We start from the raw sequence: 22074 nt of genomic DNA on the forward strand, positions 1-22074 counted from the left end.
TGCCGTGGGACCCTTGCTGAGCACGGCCCTTCCCTTCCTGCGGGCTTCCCCTGCGCAGTGCCTGGCCATGGGGCTGCACATCCACCCCGCCCCGAGCCCTGGCGTCCCTCGCCCGGCCGAGGTGTATGGGATGAGCTGCATTGACACGCACCGAGTGCCGCCGGGCCCTGGGGGCTTTGTTACCTTCCTTTCTCCCTGCCCAGCGGCACGCAGCCAGAGCACGGCCTTGGTGCAGGCACGCGGGTCCTCTTCCTTCCTTCAGCCTTGGCTAATAAAAGGCACCGTGTGACAGTGAGGGCTTTGTTGGGCTCCAGCGGTCTCGGGGATCCCAGGCAGCGCCAGTGGGCATGGGGTGAGTGGGGCTGGCTTAGGGCTGTGCTGTGCTGTGCTGTCCGTGGGCCACCTCCGCCCGGCACCCCGCCTTTGCCTCACCTTGCTGCACCTCGGCGCAGGCAGGGCCCTCCCTCCCTGGCACGGCGCACGGAGGAGGAGACATTTGCCGGCTGCCCTCCTCCAGGAACCAGCGGCCGAGCGCAGCAGGGCCGTCCCGGCTCCGCTCTCGGCCCCCAGAGGGCACGGCCACCTGCCCGGCCCGCCGGCCCCACGTGCACAGGTAGGAGCGGCTGCGGGGCCCCGGGGCACGGCGTGGCCTCGCGGTTGCGCGTGGGCATTGGGCACCCAGCACGGCCCTAGTGCTGAGCCCGGGCCGTGCCCCGCGGCATCCCCAGCCGGGGGGGCGATGGGGCCTTGGCTTGGCCCCGTGGAAGCCGAGCCAGCCGCCTCTCGAGGCGCCTTTGTTGGCAGCGGGGCGTGCCGGTGCTGCCGACGCCTGGCTGTGCCGCTTGGCCGGAGCCGGCCCCGCAGCCCCACGGGCGGGCAGTGGGGGCCTCCAGGCAGAAGGAATCGGCAGTGACATTCCCGTAGCCTGGAGACCGCCGTCCCATTCAGTGGGCAGCGCATTTGAATAAGAATCGTGTGTGTCTGTGTGCGTGCGGGGGGGTGGGAGGCCGGACGGCTGCTTTCCCATCGCCTCGGCTCAGTTCTGCACGCCCGGATCGGGGCGCTTTGCCCTCATTCACCTCCGGCCTCGCTACATCGCTGCAGCACCCAGGTACTGCCGGGCCGGGGTCGGGGCTGGGGAGCGCTCAGTGCTGCCTGTCCCACCCATTGGCACCGCATTGAGGGGGACCGGAGCCGGGCAGAGCGCGGGCAGCCGGCCGGGATGGGCGCATGGCGTCCCCAGCACTGCGGGGCTGCACGAGGGGCAGGAAGGCCGTGCTGGGCGGTGCGGGGTCAGGCTTTGAAAGAGCCTTCCCAAGGCTGGAAAGAGGCGGTGACGGCGGAGAACGGAGCGCAACAGGCAGCAAGAGCCTAAATTTAACAGCAGGACCCGGGCAGCTGCAGGATGTGCTTTCCTGGCCTGCTCCAGCCCTGCTGGCTCTTGTCTCCAGGTGTCCCTAGGACTCAATGGGGACACCGGTGTCAGAGGCAAACAGGGAGGCAGGGAGATGCTCCCTGGGCTACAGGATGGAGTTTGGGGGCGCAGCCATGGGGCTGGGGATGTGGCTGAGAGATGGTGATGCATGTGTGGGGCTGGGAGGGGCCCAGGCAGTGCTGCCCCACGCTGCAGCCCCACGTCTGTGCCCCACAGGCAGGGCCCGTGGCTGCCCATGGATGTCCTGGTGCTCTCTCTCCTCCTGGGTAAGTGCTGCTCCCGCAGTGCCCGGGGCTGCGATGGCCCCAGGACTGCTGACCTGTGTGGGGGCTGTGGGTCGCAGGGCCGTGTTGATGCAGTGAGGGCCCAGGCACTGCAAATCCCAGCCAGGAATCCACGCTGCACTGAGCCCTGCAGGATTAGCAAGCACCTGACCTGGCTCCCGGCTCCCCCTGGCACCACTCCATGAGCCGGGTGCCCGCAGCACCCACACTCCCCCTCCCCATCCCCTCCTGCCAGCAGCCCCCAGCCCAGCTCTCCCTTACTGTCACTGCTCTCCCGGCCCTTTCCCTGCCCCCCGGTCACGAGGCCACAGCCGCGCTGCCAGCACCTTTCCGGGTCACGGAGCTTCATGCTGCATCAGTGGGTCAGGATGTGGGGGTGGCGCAGGATGGGGGTGGGGTAGCACAGGGCTATGGGGTGTGGGTTTGTGGCGCAGCCCCCCCCAGCCCCTGCGCTCTGTGCAGCGGGGGTGCCAGCATCAGGGGGCTGGGAAGAGCCGGATCCATCCCAGGGCTGCGCCCGCGGCAGCTGCTACCCGGCCACCGGCAACCTGCTGGTGGGGAGAGCACAGCAGCTCAGCGCCTCGTCCACCTGCGGGCTGCAGGGACCCCAGGAGTACTGCATCGTCAGCCACCTCCAGGTGAGCCTATGGCACAGCATGGCACGGTGTGCTGCTGCAGCCACCACGGTGATTGATGCTCCCCATGCAGGACTCTGAGAAATGCTTCACGTGCGACTCACGAAACCCGGCCCTGCGTGAGAGCCACCGCATTGAGAACGTAATCTACCTGCATGGCCCCCACAGCGAGAGGAGCTGGTGGCAGTCAGAGAATGGTGAGAGCATGGCCACCCCATGTGTGTCCCCACGTGGGCTGCATGCCTCAGCCAACACCATCCATCCCTGCAGGCGTGGAGTGCGTCAGCATCCAGCTGGACCTGGAGGGCGAGTTCCACTTCACACACCTCATCATGAAGTTCAAGGTGGGTGCACGGAGCACAGTGGGACGGACCCCATGACCCACTGGTCCCTACCCCACCATGTGTCCCCCCTTCCTGTGTGCCCGCAGACCTTCCGCCCCGCAGCCATGCTGGTGGAGCGCTCGGCCGACTCAGGCCGCAGCTGGAAGGTGTATCGCTACTTCGCATACAACTGCTCCAAGCTGTTCCCCGGCGTCCCCACGCATCCCTCGGGGCACATCGGCGAGGTGCTGTGTGAGCAGCGCTACTCTGAGATCGAGCCCTCCAGCCACGGCGAGGTGTGTACGGCTGGGTGGGGTGAGGAGATGGGGGTGGGGGATGTGCTGACACGCTACATCCACCTCCAGGTCATCTTCAAGGTGCTGGACCCCTCCATCCCAGTGGCGGACCCATACAGCCCTGACATCCAGGGTGAGTGTCCATTGGGATGGGATGCCGCTCTGGGGCAGCACTGTGAGCACTGATGATGCCACCTGTGCTACCCAGAGCTGCTGCGTGTCACCAACCTGCGGGTGAACCTCACCAAGCTGCACACGCTGGGGGACAACCTGCTGGACTCACGGCAGGAGGTGCTGCACAAATACTACTACGCAGTGGATGAGCTGGTGATGCGCGGGAGCTGCTTCTGCCACGGCCACGCCGCCGAGTGTGCGCCTGCACCTGGTGCTCCGCCATCTGTCCCCGGCATGGTGAGCTGGGCATGGCACGGTGTGGCACAGGGTGACTGCCTGGGCTGATCCAGGTGCTCTCTCCCAGATCCATGGGCGCTGTGTTTGCAAGCACCACACGCAGGGGCTGAACTGTGAGCGCTGCGAGGACTTCTACCACGAGCTGCCCTGGCGCCCGGCTGAGGGCTCCAGCACCAACGCCTGCCGCCGTGAGTGCCACGAGCCCACAGCTGCACGGCGCGGGGCTGTGGGGTCCTGCTCTGCACGCTGGGGCTTGGGGTCCTGCGTGCGGTGGGTCGGGTACCAGGGGTGCCGTCCTCGCAGGGTGCGACTGCAACGAGCACTCACGGCGCTGCCACTTCGACATGGCCGTGTTCCTGGCCACTGGGAATAGCAGCGGGGCCGTGTGTGACGGCTGCCAGCACAACACCATGGGCCGCCGCTGCCACCTCTGCAAGCCCTTCTACTACCGGCACCCACGCTCCGATATCCGCGCTCCCACCGCCTGCGTCCGTGAGTGCCCCCCCTGCCCCCGACCCCGTGTCCCCCCTGCCACCTGCCCCAGCTGCACTGATGTCCCCACAGCGTGTGACTGTGACCCTGCGGGATCGCTGGACGGCGGCGCCTGTGATGCCCACACGGACGTGGCGCTGGGTATGATTGCGGGGCAGTGCCGCTGCAAGGAGAACGTGGCTGGGCCGCGATGCGACCGCTGCCAGCACGGAGCCTATGGCCTCAGCCAGGGAGACCCTCAGGGCTGCCAGCGTGAGCTGGGGCTGGGCTGGGCATGGGCATGGGGGTGGAGGGTTTGTGTGGGGACAGATGTGGTGATGTAGGGATGGGGATGGGGGAATGTGGGTGGAGGAATGGGGATGAGGGAGGGTAAGGGAAAGGGGGATGAACAATAGTGCAACAGGGACTCAAGGTCATGGGGCAAGGAGGGAGGTCTGCGGAGCTGCTGGTTGCACATCACTGGGTGCACTGGGGGCTGTGGTGGGTGGCAGTGCTGCGTGGCAGCCCACCATGTGTGTGTTTGTGTGCTGGGCAGCGTGCCGCTGTGACCCACGGGGCACGGTGGCGGGCAGCTCCCCCTGTGATCCCATCAGCGGGGACTGCTACTGCAAGCGCTTCGTGGCCGGGCGCTCCTGCAGCCAGTGCGTGGTAAGTGCCCCAGCCCCACACTGTGCTCCATTGCCTTGGCTCTCCCCAGCCCCACGGCATGTCTCAGGGCTGGGTTGGCCCCACACCTACTCTCCATCTCTCCCATTTTACTGCAGCCTGAATTCTGGGGCCTGAGCTATGATGTAGGGGGCTGCCGGCCCTGCTCCTGTGACTTTGGAGGAGCCTACAGCAACCGGTGAGGCCCCACAGTACTTGCCCAGCAGGGCACAGGGACACAGGGATGGGGGTGGGGACAGGGAGTGATGGGGCCATTGCTGGAGGGATGGGGACAGGGCTTTACAGTGGAGACAGACTGGTGCGGAATGGGGGGTGGTCTCTGTGCCTGGAGGTGGAGGGATGGGAACAGGGAGGGATGAGGGTGAGGCACAGTCGGACAGAAAGATGGATAAGGGCAATTCCCCAGGTGCTCCATGGAGGACGGGGCCTGTCCCTGCCGCCCCCACCTCATGGGCCGGCAGTGTGACCAGGTGCAGCCTGGCTTCTTCTGTGCACCCCTTGACCACTACACCTATGAAGCTGAGCAAGCCACAGGCCACGGGCCCAGCCACCCCCAGCTCCCAGTGAGTGTCTCCAGCCTGGGCTGCCATGGTGCCCCATGCCTTCAGTATGGCCATCCCCATGCTCTATGCATGGCTATCCCCATGCATGGCCGTCCCCATGCTCCCTGCATGTCCATCCCCATGCATGGCTGTCCCCATCCCTGCAGGGCGCTGTGCGTGCAGAGGTGCCCCAGGACTGCCCCCAGCACCGCAATGGGGACCCAGCAGGGCGGAAGGCACGTGCTCGGCCCCAGCGCAGCCCTCCCCGTGCCCCCCAGCCCCGCACAGCCCCACACCACAGCGTCCAGCGACCCCCCAAGGTGAGAGCCAGGGTGAGGAGGGGGCACGGCAGGGCACAGCCTTCAGCTGGGGCTGAGCCATGCGATGCTGTGCCCAGCCTGACGTGGAGCCGGTGCTGCGGGATGGGGACGGGCGCATGGTGACGTGGACTGGACCGGGGTTTGCCCGTGTGCGGGATGGGGCTGGGCTGACATTCCACGTGGACAACGTGCCCTATCCCATGGAGTACGAGCTGCTGCTGCGTTATGAGCCCGAGGTGAGAGCGGCTGTGGGATCACCCCGGTGTGCACCGTGTGGTACCGCCGGTGCTGATGGCTCTTGTATCCCATTGCAGTCAACGGAGGACTGGGAGGCTGTGGTGAGCGTCAGCTCCCGGGCGCTGCCCACCAGCCCCCGCTGTGGGAACCTGCTGCCCTCCGAGCAGATGTACCGCGAGGGCCTGCCCCACAGCCAGAGGTGGGATGGGGTGGGGGGATTGGATGAGGATGGAGATGGAGACGGGGAAGAGATGGGATGGGATGAGATTGGGAATGAAGTAGGGGTGGAAAAGAGATGGAGATGTGGATGGGGTGGGATTGGGAGAGGGAGGAGATTGGGGATGTGGATGGGAATGGGATTGGGTTGAAGACTGATATCAGAATGAGAATAGGAATGGGGGTGTAGACAGGTTGGGCTTGAGAATGAACATGAGTTTGGGGATGGAGATGGGGATGAGACTGGGTACGGAGATGAGAATGGGAATGCACATAGGATAAAGGTGGAGGTGTGCATGAGAGGATGTGATGGGATGAAATAGAGAGATGGAATGAGGATGGAACTGGGAATGAGGTGAGATAGGATAGGGATGGGAATGAAGATAGGATCAGGACAGGGAGATGGACCACACTGCCACACTTCCAGAACTGAGGGATGGGCATTAGGATGTGGCTGATATGGTACAGAGGATAGTCCTACCACACAGGTCAGGGAATCAGGCTAATGAAGGTGGCCAGGTCCTGCTGCATTCTTCTGTCCATCTCCCTGTGCCTCAATGCCTTCCTTTTGACAGGTATGTGCTGCTGTCCCGGCCCTTCTGCTTTGAGCCCAGCACCCCATATGAAGTAACTGTGCGGCTGCAGAGAGCCGGTGTCACCCAACGCCACCCCAGTGCCTTCATCCTCATCGATTCAGTAAGGGGGTCCCAACACATCCCACACCTGGTGGGGAGAGGGGCATGGGTGGGTGAGACACACATAGGGTGGTGGATAGAAATGGGACAGGGTGGAAAGGGAGATGAAGGGGCTGGTGTTGCAGGTGGGTCTGGGGCAGGGAATGAGGACAGAGCTGTTGATGGGATGGGGCTGTGCATGTGAATGGAGATGTCAGTGGGGCTGTGGATCTCGATGGAGTTGGGGCTGGTTCAGGGACAGCCCCACCACCTCCGTGCTGCCCCACAGCTGGTGCTGCTGCCACGTGTGCCAGAGCTGCCGGGCTTCCACGGGGCAGCGGCGGAGGCGGTGCAGCGTCTGGAGGAGCTGGAGCGCTACCGGTGCCTGGAGGCTTTCCATATGGCCCCACCACACACCCTGGCCGAGGCCTGCGCCCGCCTGATCTGCAGCGTCTCAGCCATGCTGCATGACGGAGCACTGCGTGAGTGGGGGGCTGCGGGGATGAGGGGCTGTGAGCAAGTGGGTGGGTGAGTGGGCTACGGTACAGCCATGCTCAGCGCAGCAAGAGGCTGGATAATGGCTGGCGCAGGAGAGGGCAAGGGATGGTGGCAGCGTGTGGCATGGCATCCCTGTACCCAGCCACATCACTGCCACCCTGCAGCCTGCCAGTGCGACCCGCAGGGCTCCCGCAGCAGCGTGTGCCAGGTGCAGTCAGGGCAGTGTGAGTGCAAGCCCCACGTCCTCGGCCGCCGCTGTGACCGCTGTGCAGCCGGCAGCTATGGCTTTGGACCCACGGGGTGCAGCCGTGAGTAGCGGGGTCTGCTGGTGTGTCAGGCACGATGGAGTGGGATCCCTCTGTCTGTCCATCCTACTGGGATGGTGATCTCTGGCATGAGGTCACCCTGACGTGAGCCATGCCATTCCACAGCCTGCGCCTGCTCCCCAGAGGGCTCCGTGTCCCAGCTGTGTGATGCAGGCAGTGGGCAGTGCCGGTGCCAGCCAGGCATCGTGGGCCGGCAGTGTGACCACTGCCAGCCGGGACACTGGGGCTTCCCCAGCTGCAGGCCATGCCAGTGCAATGGGCACACTGAGGAGTGCGACCTGCGGACGGGCAGCTGCCTGCACTGCCGTGACCACACCACTGGCCGGCACTGCGAGAGGTGAGCATGGCTGCTGTGACAGCTGGGCATGGCATGGCATGGCATGATACTTACAGCACTGAGGAGGTGAGGTGGGATGGGGTGAATGGGATCGAGCAGGTTTAGATTGTATGAGTTGGGATGGGGTGAGAAAAGATGAGATGGAATGGGGTTGGGTGGGGTTAGAGTAGATGGATGGGATGAGATGTGATGCGATGGTATAGGATAGGCTAGGGTAGCTTGGGATGGGATGGGGTAAGACAAGATGGAATGAGATGGAATAAAATGTGATGGTGGAACTGGATGAGACGGGTTAGGATTAATGGGATGGGATTTGATGAAATAGATGGGATGGACATCTGAGACCTCATTCCTGCCCTTGCAGGTGCCAGGATGGTTATTATGGAGACCCGGTGCTGGGCTCAGGGCAGCAGTGCCGTCCCTGTCCCTGCCCTGGGTACCCCGGCACGCAGCACTACCACGGCAGCGCCTGCCATGCCGATGAGGAGACTGACCACATCGTGTGCCTCTGTGCACCTGGATACACCGGTGAGGGGCAGAATGGCACCATGCTGCAGAAGCCCAGCAAGGGGGCTGAGGTTCCATCACCCACACCCCATGTCCACACAGGGCCCCGCTGCGACCGCTGCTCTCCGGGCTACTTTGGGATGCCGGAGGTGGAGGGAGGAGTGTGCCGGCCCTGCCAGTGCAACAACAACATTGACCCCAGCGACCCGGGGGCCTGTGACCCGCACACCGGGCACTGCCGCCGCTGCCTGTACCACACCGCCGGGCCCCGCTGTGCCCAGTGCCAGCCCGGCTATTTTGGCAATGCCCTGCAGCGCAGCTGCCGCCGTGAGTTGGGGCTGTGGGCATGCGGGGCTTTGGGGTGGCGCGGGGCCGAGCCCCACATGGCTGCCCACCACCCACAGGCTGTAGCTGTGACCCTCGGGGAACACTGTCTGCCCACTGCACCGCTGGCACCTGCAGCTGTGACCGTGCCACGGGAGCCTGCGCCTGCAGAGCCAATGTGGTGGGCAGGAGCTGCGACCGCTGTGCACCCAACTTCTGGAACCTGGGGGGAGCGGGGGGCTGTCAGCCTTGTGGATGCCATCCCATGCACTCCACACACCCTGCTTGCGATGAGGTGAGCATCCCAGCGTGGGTCCTGCATCCTCTGGTGGTGAGAATGGGTGGGCTGAGCACCCTGCTCTCGCTGCAGGTCACGGGGCAGTGCCGCTGCCACCCCGGCTTTGGTGGCCGTGTCTGTTCCCAGTGCCAGGAGAATCACTGGGGAGACCCTGAGCTGCAGTGCCGAGGTGAGAGCATGGCCCAGGGACTGTCCGTGTACAGGGGCATGGGGACCCTGGGGAAAGAGGAGTCTTAGGGATACAGGCTGCCCTTGGGACAAGGGTTGAGATATGGGGTACATGGGGTCTCCTGGGAATATGGGAACCTTGGGGAAGGAGGAGTCCTGGGGACATAGAGAGTCCTGGGGACATAGGGTGAGATTTTGGCTACGTGGGGATTCCTGGGAACATGGAGAGGATCCTGTGGATGTGAAGGAGCTTGGGGACATAATGAACTCGTGGGGATATGGTGGGACCCTGGCAATAGGGATGAACCTGGAACCATAGTGTGATGCTGAGAACATGGTGGGATGCCAGGGACGTGGGATGGGGACACGGTGAGTCTCTGGGGACCCTAGGTATGTGATGGGACCCTGGAACCATGGGTGACCCAGGGGACACGGTGCCACTCTGAGGACACAGGGGCCTCTGGAGGGACCAGGCTGTGACAGTTCCCATCTCCACAGCCTGCGAGTGTGAGCCGCTGGGTGCCGAGAGCCCACAGTGCGACCGAGCCAGTGGGCAGTGCCAGTGCCGGCCAGGCTTTGGGGGGCTGCGCTGCGACCGCTGCCAGCGGGGCTACCAGACTGCCTTCCCTCTCTGCTCTCCGTGCCACCCTTGCTTTGGGCGCTGGGATGCAGTGCTGGGCAGCCTGCAGGATGGGCTACAGCACCTTGGGGCACGGGTACAGGCACTGCGCGAGGGAGGGGCTGCAGCCCCACTCAGCCCCCGCCTGCGAGCGCTAGAGGATGCCTTGAAGCATGTAGAGCGGCTGCTGGGTGAGGGGAGCAGCCCCAGTAGCCCCCTCCTGCAGGAGCTGGCCGGGCAGCTGGATGGCACCAGGCAAGTGCATGCAGTGGGCTTGGGGGAGTTTATGCATCCAGAGGTATTTGAGAGCTCTCTGCCCCATAGCACTGAGCTGGACAACTTCTGGAAGAGGCTTCAAGAGCTGGAGCAACATGTGGATCAGCTGGAGCAGGCTGATGCGCTGCACCACGGTCGGCTGGCCAGGCTGAGCCATGAGCTGGGTGGGCTCAACCAGACCACCTCCCATCTGCAAGCTGTCCTCGGCACCGTGACAGCAGCAGGATTCAGGGGTAAGGGCATCCAGTGAGGGCTTTGGGGGGTATAGGGGCTGGGAGAGCCGTGCCATGATACTGGGTGTGTAGTAGAGGCTGGGAGAGCTGTGCCTGGATGCTGGGTGTGTGGTGGGACTCTGGGGAAGTGGGGGCTGCTAGGAATAGAGGGACATTGGGGAAGTGGTGGGACTTAGGAGATCCTGGGACATGGGGAGCTCGTGGGGACATGGAGAGACACGAGGGACATGGCTGATCCTGGAGCCATAACAGGATGCTGGGGGTGTGGTGGGACTGGAGGGACACTCTGTACCTGCAGACTCATACCGGAGCATCGTGGCGGCAGCACGGGACTCACGGCAGGCAGAGGTGGTGGCCAATGGCACAGCAGGTGAGCTGAGTGCAGCACGGGCCATGCAGCAGGCAGCTGAGCAGGCACTGCAGCAGCGGGGCGATGCGTTCCGCCGGAGCACGGCCGCACAGCGCAAATCCCTGCGGGAGGCACAGAAACGGGTGTCAGGGCTCAGCGTGGCCGGGATCAATAAGAAGGTGAGAGTGGGATGGGGGAAAAAGGGCTCAAGGTGAGCACATCATGGGTGACACGTGGGCTACTTTGCCCTTGTGCCAGCTGGGATGAGGGTCTGCCCATTCAAACTCCACCTTTTGGATCCCTGCAGGTTTGTGGAGCTCCTGGAGACCGGAGCTGTGCGGAATCGCTGTGTGGAGGAGCTCTGTGCCAGGACAGTGCGGGGACGCGGCACTGCGGGGGGGTGGGCTGCACGGGGGCCATGCCTGTGTCAGACCAAGCCCTGAGCAGCGCCCGCAATGCTTCACAGCAGCTGGAGGTGGCCCTGGGACAGCTGAGTGCTGTGACACAGAAGGTAGGGACAGTGTCCCTGTGTGCTGGGTTCCCTTTGTGCCCACTTGAACATCACACCTGTGCCCACTTCTGGCTCAATGGCGGCCCCTTGCACATCCCAGCTGTAAACCCCCTGGTGCCCCTTGGTTACACCCCAGATGCAGGAGGTGCAGGACCTGGCGCGGGGTGCCCGCAGCCGTGCAGAGGAGGCGTTGGAACGTTCCCAGGCTGCCCGCAGCCGCACAGAGAAGGCGACAGCGCAGCTGAGGGACTTCATCCGCCGCATCAAAGCCTTCCTGTCAGGTAGGGCTGGCAGTGTGTGGGCACTGGGCATGGTGCGGGGCGCTGTGCCCACCCTGAGCTCACCCTGCTCCCATGTCCTGCAGAGGAGGGAGCAGATCCAGGCAGCATTGAGCTGGTGGCACGGCAGGTGCTGAACATCTCCCTGCCCAGCAGCCCTGCACGCATCCAGGAGCTGCTGCGGGAGATTCAGGAGAGCATCAGCCAGCTGGATGGGGTGGATGCAGTGCTCAATGGCACGGCGCAGGGGCTGGAGGCTGCACAAGAGCTGCTGGCACAGGGACAGGATGCCAGGCGAGTGGCAATGTGCTGGATGGGGAGGGTGACAGGGCCCTGAGCATGGCTGGAGATGTCTGTATCACCACAGGGAGCGAGCGGAAGGCGTGAGGGATGAGCTGGCAGAGACACAGCTGGCGCTGCAGGTGGCACGGTCACAGGTGACGGCGACTGGGAGCACCCTGCGGAGCGCCAAGGACAGCATCCGGGCTGCTGAGGGCAAAGCCAGGGAGGTGAGAGGTGATAGTGGAGATGGGGACCCTGGCACAGCCCCCAGTGTGGGGCACACAAGGAGAGCAAAGCCTCCTATGGGCATGGTGTAGTCACACCATGGGTACCTGATGGGCACACGATGCCCACCCAGCACCTATGCCTCGTGCACCCAGGCGGAGCGCAGGCTGCAGGCGCTGCAGGGGAAGGAGTCACGGCTGCAGCGGCGGCTGCGTGAGCTGGCACAGCGTGTCACCAACCTGCAGCAGCGCAGACGGGACGCCCAGCGCCTGGCACAGGATGCCCAGGATGGAGCACAACGTGCCACCGCCGCCTCCAGGACGCTCAGCCAGGTGAGCCCCGGCCTCGCAGCAGGCGGGGTGTGATGGGGGGAGCTCGGCTCACCGTGCCGTGTGCCCCCAGGACCTGGCGCAGGTGACTCAGCGCTACGTGATGCTCAAGGGCCGGGTTAGTGGGATGGCAGGGGCGGCCGGCGGGGCCCTGCAGCGTGTGACACGGCTGACGGCCGAGGCCAGGGACCTGCTGGATAAAGCCAACAGCAGCAAGAAGCGGCTGGAAGGTAAGGAGCGGCGTGGGACGGGGGCCGCCTGCTCGGTGCCCGCAGCCCACCCCGTGCCCGTGCCGTCCCGCAGAGCTGGAGCAGCACTTCGGGGCCAACGAGCAGGCGATGGCGGACAAGGCGACGCGGCTGCAGGCGCTGGAGCGGCAGGTGTCGGGGCTGCTGCAGGAGATCCGCGAGCGGGCCAACGCGTACGCCACCTGCTAAGGGAGCTCGACCCGCTCGGGACGCGGCCCCACGCGGCGTGGAACGAACCCGCGGGGTGTCTGTAGCGCGGCCCCGCCCGCAAATAAAGCGCTGAGCAGCGGCTGCCCGTGTCCGGCCTCTCACTGTCACGCGTGGCCGAGCCCCGCGCGTCCCCCCGCGGTACCCCCGGCCTCCGGCGGGGCGGTGCTGGCCCTTCCCGGCCCGGCGTGGGCCGCCGTGCGAAGGGACCGCCCCGCGAGTTCCGCGCAGCCCCGAGCGGCGCCACAACTTTGCGGAGGGGCGGCGAGAGGGAACCCCCCCACACACACCCTGCAACGCGCGCCCACCCACGCGAGACCGGACCCCACGCGGCGGCACCTGCACCCCGAGTCCCGCGCCCCGAGTCCCGCGCCCCGCCGCAATGCGCGGCTCCGCAGCCTTCCTCCCCCCGCTCCTCCTCCTCCTCTCCCTCCCGGTCCCGCTGCTGTCCGGTAAGTGCGCGGCGCCCACTCGCGGAACGCCCTCGGGTTGGGGTCCGGGCCCCGCGGGGCATTTCCGGGCGGATCGCGGAAGGGCCCCCGCTTCGGGGCTGTGCGGGACGGGAACGGAGCTCCGCGTGGGGTCCGGCCTCATCCACCCGCTGCCCACGCAGGGCCGGGAGGGGCCGCGTGGGCCGTTTCTTCTCCCGACGCCCCGCAGGGCTGCGCCCGCGGGAGCTGCTACCCGGCCACGGGGGACCTCCTGGTGGGGAGAGCCCCGCGGCTCAGCGCCTCCTCGACGTGCGGCCTCCGGCAGCCCGAGCCCTACTGCATCGTCAGCCACCTCCAGGTGAGGCGGGGGATGGGGACGGGGGACGGGGATGCGGTGGGGCGGGGTGACCGCGGAGTCCCCTCCCGCAGGAGGAGAAGAAGTGCTTCGTCTGTGACTCGCGGAGACCCTACGACGCCCGCAGCAATACCGACAGCCACCGCATTGAGAACGTGCTGACCACCTTTGCCCCCCGCCCCAAGAAGGCCTGGTGGCAGGCGGAGAACGGTGAGTAATAGAGCGTCCCTGGGGGGCTGCTCTTCCCGTCCTCCCACACTGAGGAAGCCGTGACTCAGCCCTGTGCTGCTGCGGCCAAGGCTGGACTCACACGGGTGTCCCCCCCAGGCGTGGAGCACGTCAGTATCCAGCTGGACCTGGAGGCTGAATTCCACTTCACCCACCTCATCATGACCTTCAAGGTGGATGGCACAGACCCCATCACCCCGGCTGCCTTCCTGCCGGGTTTCCCCACCCTGCCACGTGCCTCCATCCATCCTGCCATGTGCCCCCCTCCCTCCATGTGCCCCGCAGACGTTCCGCCCCGCAGCCATGCTGGTGGAGCGCTCGGCCGACTTTGGCCGCAGCTGGAAGGTGTATCGCTACTTTGCCTATGACTGCGCTGCGTCCTTCCCCCACGTCCCCCGTGGACCCCTGCGCCGCATCGACGATGTGATCTGCGAGTCGCGCTACTCCGACATCGAGCCCTCCACCGAGGGAGAGGTGAGGCTCCGGCTGCACCCAGGGGCACTTTGGGGACCCCGCTGTCCCTTCACCAGCCTTCTCCCTCCTGCAGGTGATCTATCGTGTGCTGGACCCAGCCATCCCCATCCGCGACCCCTACAGCCCCGCTATCCAGGGTGAGTCGCCCGCCCGTCTGCCGCCCCGCGGCTCTATTTTGGGTGCTACTATTTTGGCTGCTGTCTCTTCATGCTGAGCCCCACTGAGGGGCTGGATCTGGGAGCTTCCATACCCCTACATCAGGGTGTGGATGAGTGTGGGGCAGCATCGAATGCCAAGCAGTGGGAGACAGGGCCACGCCAGTGCCAGTGCAGTGGCTGTAGCCCTGCGGGATGGAGCCCGTGGTGGGCAGATGAACGGCACAGGATGCAGTGGGTTAATGGCTCAGGCTAAATTTAGGCTGGGAGCAGGAGGAGAGGAATCTGCGGGGCCCGGCTGCTGGGAAGCTGCTGTCCCTGGGGAGCCGTCCTGCTGGTCCTGTGTGCTGTGCAGCACCGCCAGCATGAAGCAGTCCATGCCCAGCCGTGGCACAGCCCGGTGCAATGCCCTGCAGCTGGGCACAGCCACGTTCAGCGGATACGGGTGAGCAGAGCCAAGCTGCCAACTTTCTATGCAGACCTGCTGCGCGTCACCAACCTGCGGGTGAACCTCACCAAGCTGCACACGCTGGGGGACAACCTGCTGGACTCACGGCGGGAGATCCGCGAGAAGTATTACTATGCACTGTATGAGATGGTGCTGCGTGGAAACTGCTTCTGCTACGGGCACGCCTCCGAGTGTGCGCCGCTCAACGGGGCCACCGCCACTGCGGATGGCATGGTAGGTGACCCCAGTGCCGTGCTGCATTGGGGTGCCCACAGCGCTCCGTCCTGCAGCCCCTCACTGCAGCATCCCGGCAGGTCCATGGGCGCTGTGTTTGCAAGCACCACACGCAGGGGCTGAACTGTGAGCGCTGCGAGGACTTCTACCACGAGCTGCCCTGGCGCCCGGCTGAGGGCTCCAGCACCAACGCCTGCCGCCGTGAGTGCCACGAGCCCACAGCTGCACGGCGCGGGGCTGTGGGGTCCTGCTCTGCACGCTGGGGCTTGGGGTCCTGCGTGCGGTGGGTCAGGTACCAGGGGTGCCGTCCTCGCAGGGTGCGACTGCAACGAGCACTCACGGCGCTGCCACTTTGACATGGCCGTGTACATGGCGACAGGGAACACCAGTGGAGGGGTGTGTGATGACTGCCAGCACAACACCATGGGGCGCCACTGCCACCTCTGCAAGCCCTTCTACTACAAGGACCCCAGCAAGGACCTGCGGGATCCTGCCGTGTGCCGAGGTCGGTGCTGTGGCGTGGGGTGACACAGGGCTGCATCCAGCCCCAGTGTTGTGGGCTGGCACAAGAGCTCTGGCACTGACCCTACCTGTCCCCAGCCTGCAACTGTGACCCTGAGGGCACCGTGGATGGAGGGCTGTGCGATGGTACCGATGACCCGGAGCGGGGGCTGATTGCGGGGCAGTGCCGCTGCAAGGAGCACGTGCAGGGCCCTCGCTGCGACCGCTGCAAAGCTGGCTTTTTCGGGCTCAGTGCTGCCAACCCACAGGGCTGCCAGCGTACGTACTGGGGCATGGGGTCACCCAGCGGTGTCGGGCACCAGCACAGAGCACTGTCTGTGCGCAGGGTGTCGGTGTGACCCCCGTGGCACGGTGGCCGATGGCAGCCAGTGTGACCCCGTCAGCGGTGACTGCCTCTGCAAGCGGCTGGTGACCGGGCGCAGCTGTGATCAGTGCCTGGTGAGTGGAGCCCTACACAGTGCTCAGGGCAGTGGCACCACGGCCGGCCGCTCACTGACCCCATTGCTCTTCACAGCCCGAGCACTGGGCTCTCAGCCACGATCTCCCTGGCTGCCGGCCTTGTGAGTGCGACGTAGGAGGTGCCCGTGACAACCGGTGAGTTTTGTCACAGCTCAGTGGAAGGGGCAATCCTTTAACCCTGGGGGGATGACGATGTGGCTGTGGGGCCAGGTGTGCCGCAGAGACGGGGCAGTGCCGGTGCCGCAGCCACATAGTGGGGCGGCAATGCGAGCAGGTGGAGCCCGGCTTCTATCGCATCAACCTGGACCACTACACCTATGAGGCCGAGGATGCCCAGCTGCACAAGGTGAGGGGCAGAGCCGGCCCTGGCACCACGTGGGGGCAGTGAGGCTGAGGTGCACGCTGACCGAGGCCCCTTTCAGGGTCCTGTCTCATCTCTGCGCCTTTCCCCAGGGCTCGGTGGTGGAGCGTGAGCCTCATGCAGGTCGCCCGGCCTCCTGGACAGGGTCAGGCTTTGCCCGCATGCAGGAGGGCGGCTGGGTAGAGTTTCACGTGAGCGACGTGCCCTTCTCCATGGAATATGATGTCATCATCCGCTACGAGCCCCAGGTGAGCCCCACTGATTGGGGTTTTGCACCTCCAGCATGCGGGGCTTTTGGTGCAGTGATTTCTGCCTGTTCTTTGCATGCAGCACCCGGAGCCCTGGAAGGAGGTGAGGGTGCAGGTGCTGCGCCCCAGCCCCGTGTCTGCCAGCAGCCCATGTGGGAACACCATCCCAGCCGATGACCAGTTCTCCACCAGCCTCCCATCTGGTGCCAGGTGAGTGTCCCAGCAGGGCTGAGCTGAACAGGGCTGACGGGAGACACTCAATTCCTCTTGCTCTACTTTGTCCCCAGGTATGTGGTGCTGCCCCATCCCATCTGCCTGGAGCAGGGTGTCTCCTACACCATCCGCCTGGAGCTGGGCTGTGCCACAGGGCAGCAGGACCCCACCGCCAGCGTGCTCATAGATTCGGTGAGGACTCTGGGATGGGGCTGCATGCTTCAGGGCGCACAAAGGACGTGGCATTAGGGTGATATTCTGCTGACCTCCCACAGCTGGTGCTCCTTCCCCGTTACTCCTCCATGGAAATGTTCAATGCGGGTGACCCCGCTGCCATGGGACGTCGGGAGACCTTTGAGAGGTATCGCTGCGCTCAGCATTTTCACACCGTGGTGCAGTCACCGGTGGCCGAGCCCTGCTCCCGGCTCCTGCACAGCCTCTCAGCCATCCTGCACAACGGGGCACTGCGTGAGTACAGCCCTTACGGCCCTACACACCCCACACCGTATGCTGGTGACAGGTACTCACTGTGTCCTGCCCGCAGCCTGCCTCTGCGACCCACAGGGCTCACTCAGCGCTGAGTGCCAACCCCATGGCGGGCAGTGCCGCTGCAAGCCCAACGTCGTGGGGCGGCGCTGCCACCGCTGCTCCCTGGGAACCTTCGGCTTTGGGCCTGGCGGGTGCCGACGTGAGTGTCTATCCAGAGCAACGGATACAGGGAGAGGTGCTCCCTGCTTGCCAGGGTCTTTAGCCCATAGATACTTCTATGCTTTGCAGCCTGCCAGTGCAGTGGTGAAGGATCGCTGAGTGCTATCTGCGACACCGTCACAGGGCAGTGTCCCTGCCGCGAGGGTGCCCACGGCTCACGCTGTGACCGCTGCCAGCCGGGCTACTGGGGCTTCCCAACCTGCCGGCCCTGCCAGTGCAATGGGCACGCTGAGGACTGCGACCCACACACGGGCAGCTGCCTTCGCTGCCGTGACCACACAGACGGCGAGAGGTGCCAGCGGTAAGCAGGGTGCTCGCTCACCTGGAGCATGGCAGTGCCACAGTCAGCCCTAACCCCGCTTACTGCCCACCCCCAGGTGTGCGGCCGGGCACTTTGGGAACCCAGCGCTGGGCTCTGGCCAGCACTGCCGGCCCTGCCCCTGCCCCGACGGACCCAGCGGCCCCCGGCACTTTGCTGCCTCATGCTACCAGGATGGGCGCTCCCGGCAGGTTGTCTGCCACTGCAGCCCCGGGTATACAGGTGGGTGCCTGCTGTGCCTTACTCGGTGTCCCCAACCCCATCCCCAGGCACTGCACAGTACTTTGTGCCCACAGGTCCCCGCTGTGACGAGTGTGCACCCGGGTACTATGGGGACCCTCTGCAACCTGGTGGGCGCTGCCTGCCCTGCCAGTGCCACAATAACATCGACATGACAGATCCTGAGGCATGTGACCGGCGCACGGGGCAGTGCCTGCGCTGCCTCTACAACACAGCAGGGCCATACTGTGCCGAGTGCCAGCCTGGGTACTATGGGGATGCCATGCAGCACAGCTGTAGGCGTGAGTATATACAGACACGCTAGATGTGCCTCCTGCCCCAGCACTGCCAGAGCCCATGTGCACACCACTGTAAGGTCCCTGTTCTGCTGTGGCTACCTTTTCTGCCCATCCCTAGCACTGCTGCCCTGTCCTGTCCCAGCTACATCCTCATCTTGTGCCCATTCCTACCTCCCACCACCCATTCCCACCCTCACAGCCTCCCTGATTCTTTGACCTGTCCTTACCCAATCTCCATCTTGTCTCCATCCTATCCCTGCCCAGCCTATGTCTCTCCATCTTGCCCCATCCCATCCCTACCAGTACCCCTAGCTTCCCTAACTTGTAACCCTTACCCCATCCCCATCCTAATTCTGATCTGCTCCCACCCTTTCCCTGTCTGCATCCTAACCCCAACTCCTCCCATATCCCTACTCAGCCTCCCTCTGCTTCCAGGTTGCTCCTGCAACGCACTGGGCACTGACCCCAGCACCTGTGGGCCGCAGCAGTGCCAGTGTGACCCACGCAGCGGGCAGTGCCACTGCCTGCCCCACGTGGAGGGGCAGAACTGTGACCGCTGCAGCCCCAACTTCTGGAACCTGGGCAGTGGGCAGGGCTGCGAGCCCTGTGCCTGCCACCCCCAGCACTCCTTGTCACCTGCATGCAACCAGGTGAGATGCCCCAGGGATGGGGAGGCTGAGAGAATGGCGTGGGAATGAGGTGCCAGCTTTGACTGTGTGGTGTCTTCCAGTTTACAGGGCAATGCTCGTGCCGGCCGGGCTTTGGGGGCCGGACCTGTGCCGACTGCCAGGAACAGCACTGGGGTGACCCACGGCTGCAGTGCCGAGGTGAGAGCTGGGTGGGCAGGGGCTGTGCCTTGCCCTGAGGCACCCTAACCGCTTTCTCCCCACAGCCTGTGACTGCGACCCCCGTGGCATCGCCAGCACCCAGTGCCATCGTGGCAGTGGGCACTGCGACTGCCGGCCCGGTGTCTCTGGTGTCCGCTGTGACCAATGCGCCCGGGGCTTTTCTGGCACCTTCCCGGCCTGCCAGCCTTGCCACCCCTGCTTTGGGGACTGGGACCGCGTGGTGCAGGACCTGGCCTCCCGCACCCGGGCTCTGGCACAGCGGGCCAGCCTCCTGCGGCACACCGGAGCTGCCGGTGCCTTTGAGAGCACCTTCCGACGGCTGGAGGAAAACCTGGCCACCGTGCGTGATGCAGTGGCCGCCCGCAATGCCACCGCCACCACTGCCACCTTCCTGACACGTGCCACGGAGAGCTTGCGGTGAGCACAGGGTGTGGGGCACAGCTGTGGGGCGTGGGGCAGGGCTCTGTGAGCGTGGCAGGTTTGTCACCTCCTTGCTTTGCAGGCAGCAGATCGGGGAGGCCACTGAGAAGCTGACACGGCTGGAGAGCGAGCTGACAGCGGCACAGGATGCCAATTTCAATGCTAGCCATGTGCTGGGCATGGTGGATCGTGGAGCCCGCACCCTCAACCACAGCCTGAATGAGCTGGGGCAGCGGCTGCATGCCCTCAAGACCTCCAATTTCCTTGGTAGGCAGCACTGAAGTTCCCACAGCAGTGTTCCATAGTGGCATGCAGGGGTCTCATGTTGTTCCACTGCCTCCAGGTGCCTTTGACAGCATCCGCCAGTCACACTGGGAATCACAGGATGCTGAGCACCGAGCAGATGCCTCCACCCGTGTGGTACCCAGCCCTATTAGTGCTTCATCAGCCATGCGGCACCGCACCGAGCAGCTCCTGGCCAGCAGGAGGGATGCCTTCAACAGACAGAACGCAGCCAGCCGGCGGGTGCTGACGGAGCTGGCGGCCAGAGCACGGGAACTGAGCCTGCACCCGCTCAACAAGAAGGTGGGATGTGGGATGGGAGGGGGGTGTAGCACCTGGGAATGGCTCAACCCCGCCAGCCTTACAGGTGTGCGGCGCTGCTGGGGATGTGCCCTGCGCTGAGAGCCCCTGTGGAGGAGCCGGCTGCCGGGATGAGGACGGGGCACGACGCTGCGGGGGGCTGAGCTGTGGCGGGGCCGTCTCCACGGCTGACAGTGCGCTGGACCGAGCACGGCACGCACAGGAGGAGCTGCAGCGGGCAGCTGGAGAAGTGGCCCAGCTCACCCACAGGGTGTGTAATGTGAGTGGAAGTGGGTGGTGTGGCTGCGTGTGCTGGTGCTGATGGTCTCTGCTCCTCCCAGGTGGCTGAGGCCAAGGGGAAGGCGGATGAGGCTCGGCTGCAGGCGCAGGCGGCCCTGGACAAGGCTAACCAGACCAGGGCCCGTGTGGAGCACTCCAATAAGGAGCTGCGGGAGCTCATCAGCCACGTCAAAGCCTTCCTGAGCCGTGAGTACAGTGTGCAGGGGGGCTACCCCCACTGCCTCCTCTGCCCCAAGGCACAGGGGTTGATGCTGATGGCTTCCACCTGCAGAGGAGGGGGCCGATCCCGAGAGCATTGAGGTGGTGGCCAGCCGTGTGCTGGAGCTCTCTCTGCCTGCCTCACCGGCCCAGATCCACCGCCTGGCTGAGGAGATCAAGGCACGGGTGCGCAGCCTGGCCAGCGTGGATGCCATCCTGGAGCAGACAGCTGGTGATGTGCGCCAGGCTGGACAGCTGCTGCAGGATGCCCAGCGGGCCAAGTGAGTCTGGGGACATGGGGACACAGCCTGGCTGCAGCCTGAGGCACTGAAGCCGTACTGCCTCGGCTGCAGGGCACGGGCAGAGGGTGTGCGGGGCACAGCTGAAGCGGTGCAGCAGGCATTGGAGGAGGCGCGGCAAGCACAGGGCACGGCCGGGCAGGCACTGCACAGCACTGCTGCTGACATCCAGCACAGCCAACGCACCATCGGCACGGTAAGGGCACCCATTGCACTTGGCAGCCCCGTTGCCTGTCCCCACCATGGAGACACCCCATCACCGCCTGTCTCCAGATGCAGACACAGATGCTGGGCGCGGAGCAGCAGCTGGCTGCTGCCATGGAGCGGCTCGGTGTCCTGGAGGGTCAGACAGACTCCCTGAAGGTGAAGCGTGCCAACAACAGCCTGGCGGCCACACGTGCCCACGATGCAGCTGGTGTCGCACGGGACCGGGCCAGCGAAGCCAAGCAGGTGCTGGAGGGGCAGCTGAGGGATCGGTACCGGGCAGCCCAGGAGCTGGTACAGCACCGGGCACAGGGAGCGCAGCAGGCGGGCGGCCGGGCACAGCAGCTGCGCGAGGAGGCTGCTGGGCTGCTGCAGGATGCCCAGGGCAAGCTGCAGAAGCTGCGAGGTGAGGCCAGGAGAAGTGCTGGGGTTGGGGGGGTGTGGTGTGGGGTTGTCCTCACCCACCCCCCCATCTTCCTCCCCGTAGCTCTGGAGGAGGCGTATGAGCGCAATGAGCGGGTGCTGGATGCCAAGGCGGCCCAGCTGGATGGGCTGGAGGCCAGGATGAGGGAGGTGCTGGCCACCATCAACCAGCAGGTCCAGATCTACAACACGTGCCAGTGATGGCTGCCCACAGCTCACAGCCCACAGCCTCTGCCTGCCCCAGGGGTGGGGGGGCTCAGAGCGCCCTTGCAGCGGGCACCATGCGTGCGAATAAACTACCCAGCAACATTCTCGTCTGTATATTACAGCTCCCATCCCCACCTGCTAGTGCACGGCTGCCATTGGGGCCGGGGGCTGCGGCAGGTGCCATGTGTGCAGAGCTGAGTGCCGCCATGTGGGTACAGGGCCATAGGGCGGCGGGGCTGGGGCACAGGGGGCACGGGGTGGGCCGAGGGCTGACAGGAACAGGCTGCCCAGGGAGGTTGTGGATGCCCCGTCCTTGGAGGTGTTCAAGACCAGGTTGGACAGGGCCCTGGGCAACCTGATCTAGTAAAGGTGTA

The 22074-nt window shown here is 65.2% G+C and overlaps 2 protein-coding genes across 4 annotated transcripts; both read left to right on the forward strand.

Annotated features, from left to right (window-relative positions):
- Window positions 1-535: 535 nt before the first annotated feature.
- Window positions 536-12630, forward strand: LOC107319878 (laminin subunit beta-2-like). 3 transcript variants are annotated; one of them, XM_015875184.2, is made up of 35 exons: window positions 683-1111; window positions 1652-1701; window positions 2182-2357; window positions 2428-2551; window positions 2625-2698; window positions 2785-2973; window positions 3043-3106; window positions 3182-3384; window positions 3452-3572; window positions 3688-3876; window positions 3949-4128; window positions 4412-4524; window positions 4641-4720; window positions 4949-5105; window positions 5252-5404; window positions 5482-5640; window positions 5719-5840; window positions 6433-6553; window positions 6821-7013; window positions 7194-7337; window positions 7461-7692; window positions 8057-8220; window positions 8302-8526; window positions 8604-8818; window positions 8894-8990; window positions 9488-9863; window positions 9933-10117; window positions 10416-10645; window positions 10774-10977; window positions 11114-11258; window positions 11342-11549; window positions 11623-11764; window positions 11918-12094; window positions 12165-12321; window positions 12395-12630. In XM_015875184.2, exons 2-35 carry the CDS (start codon window positions 1671-1673, stop codon window positions 12526-12528), a joined length of 5484 nt encoding a protein of 1827 aa, XP_015730670.1. In that variant the 5' UTR covers window positions 683-1111; window positions 1652-1670; the 3' UTR covers window positions 12529-12630. The 3 variants fall into 3 exon arrangements, with proteins under 3 accessions (XP_032303222.1, XP_015730670.1, XP_032303223.1); XM_032447331.1 differs by lacking the exons at window positions 683-1111; window positions 5252-5404 and adding an exon at window positions 536-613; XM_032447332.1 differs by lacking the exons at window positions 683-1111; window positions 1652-1701; window positions 2182-2357; ... (6 more) ...; window positions 3688-3876; window positions 3949-4128 and having other exon boundaries at window positions 4260-4524.
- A 112-nt stretch (window positions 12631-12742) lies between these two features.
- LAMB2 (laminin subunit beta 2) lies at window positions 12743-21804 on the forward strand. Its single transcript, XM_015875185.2, has 32 exons — window positions 12743-12998; window positions 13160-13335; window positions 13407-13542; window positions 13660-13733; window positions 13846-14034; window positions 14108-14171; window positions 14669-14871; window positions 14952-15072; window positions 15188-15376; window positions 15472-15651; window positions 15719-15831; window positions 15908-15987; window positions 16063-16198; window positions 16306-16461; window positions 16544-16671; window positions 16749-16866; window positions 16950-17142; window positions 17219-17362; window positions 17452-17683; window positions 17760-17923; window positions 17998-18222; window positions 18655-18869; window positions 18950-19046; window positions 19112-19484; window positions 19570-19754; window positions 19831-20072; window positions 20137-20340; window positions 20411-20555; window positions 20641-20848; window positions 20921-21062; window positions 21140-21476; window positions 21558-21804. Exons 1-32 carry the CDS (start codon window positions 12929-12931, stop codon window positions 21692-21694), a joined length of 5376 nt encoding a protein of 1791 aa, XP_015730671.1. The 5' UTR covers window positions 12743-12928; the 3' UTR covers window positions 21695-21804.
- The last annotated feature ends 270 nt before the right edge of the window (window positions 21805-22074 follow it).

This window comes from Coturnix japonica, chromosome 12 (assembly GCF_001577835.2).
Source record: "Coturnix japonica isolate 7356 chromosome 12, Coturnix japonica 2.1, whole genome shotgun sequence".
NCBI lineage: Eukaryota > Metazoa > Chordata > Aves > Galliformes > Phasianidae > Coturnix > Coturnix japonica.

Bases quoted from the DNA above. Each gene is read 5' to 3' on its own strand.
- LOC107319878 (XM_015875184.2), top strand. From the start codon at position 1,671: ATGGATGTCCTGGTGCTCTCTCTCCTCCTGG. The intron at 2,552-2,624 runs GTGAGAGCATGG...CCATCCCTGCAG, and splicing joins CTGGTGGCAGTCAGAGAATG to GCGTGGAGTGCGTCAGCATC. The intron at 11,550-11,622 runs GCGAGTGGCAAT...GTATCACCACAG, and splicing joins GCACAGGGACAGGATGCCAG to GGAGCGAGCGGAAGGCGTGA.
- LAMB2 (XM_015875185.2), top strand. From the start codon at position 12,929: ATGCGCGGCTCCGCAGCCTTCCTCCCCCCGCTCCTCCTCCTCCTCTCC. The intron at 15,652-15,718 runs GTACGTACTGGG...GTCTGTGCGCAG, and splicing joins CAACCCACAGGGCTGCCAGC to GGTGTCGGTGTGACCCCCGT. The intron at 15,832-15,907 runs GTGAGTGGAGCC...TGCTCTTCACAG, and splicing joins GCAGCTGTGATCAGTGCCTG to CCCGAGCACTGGGCTCTCAG.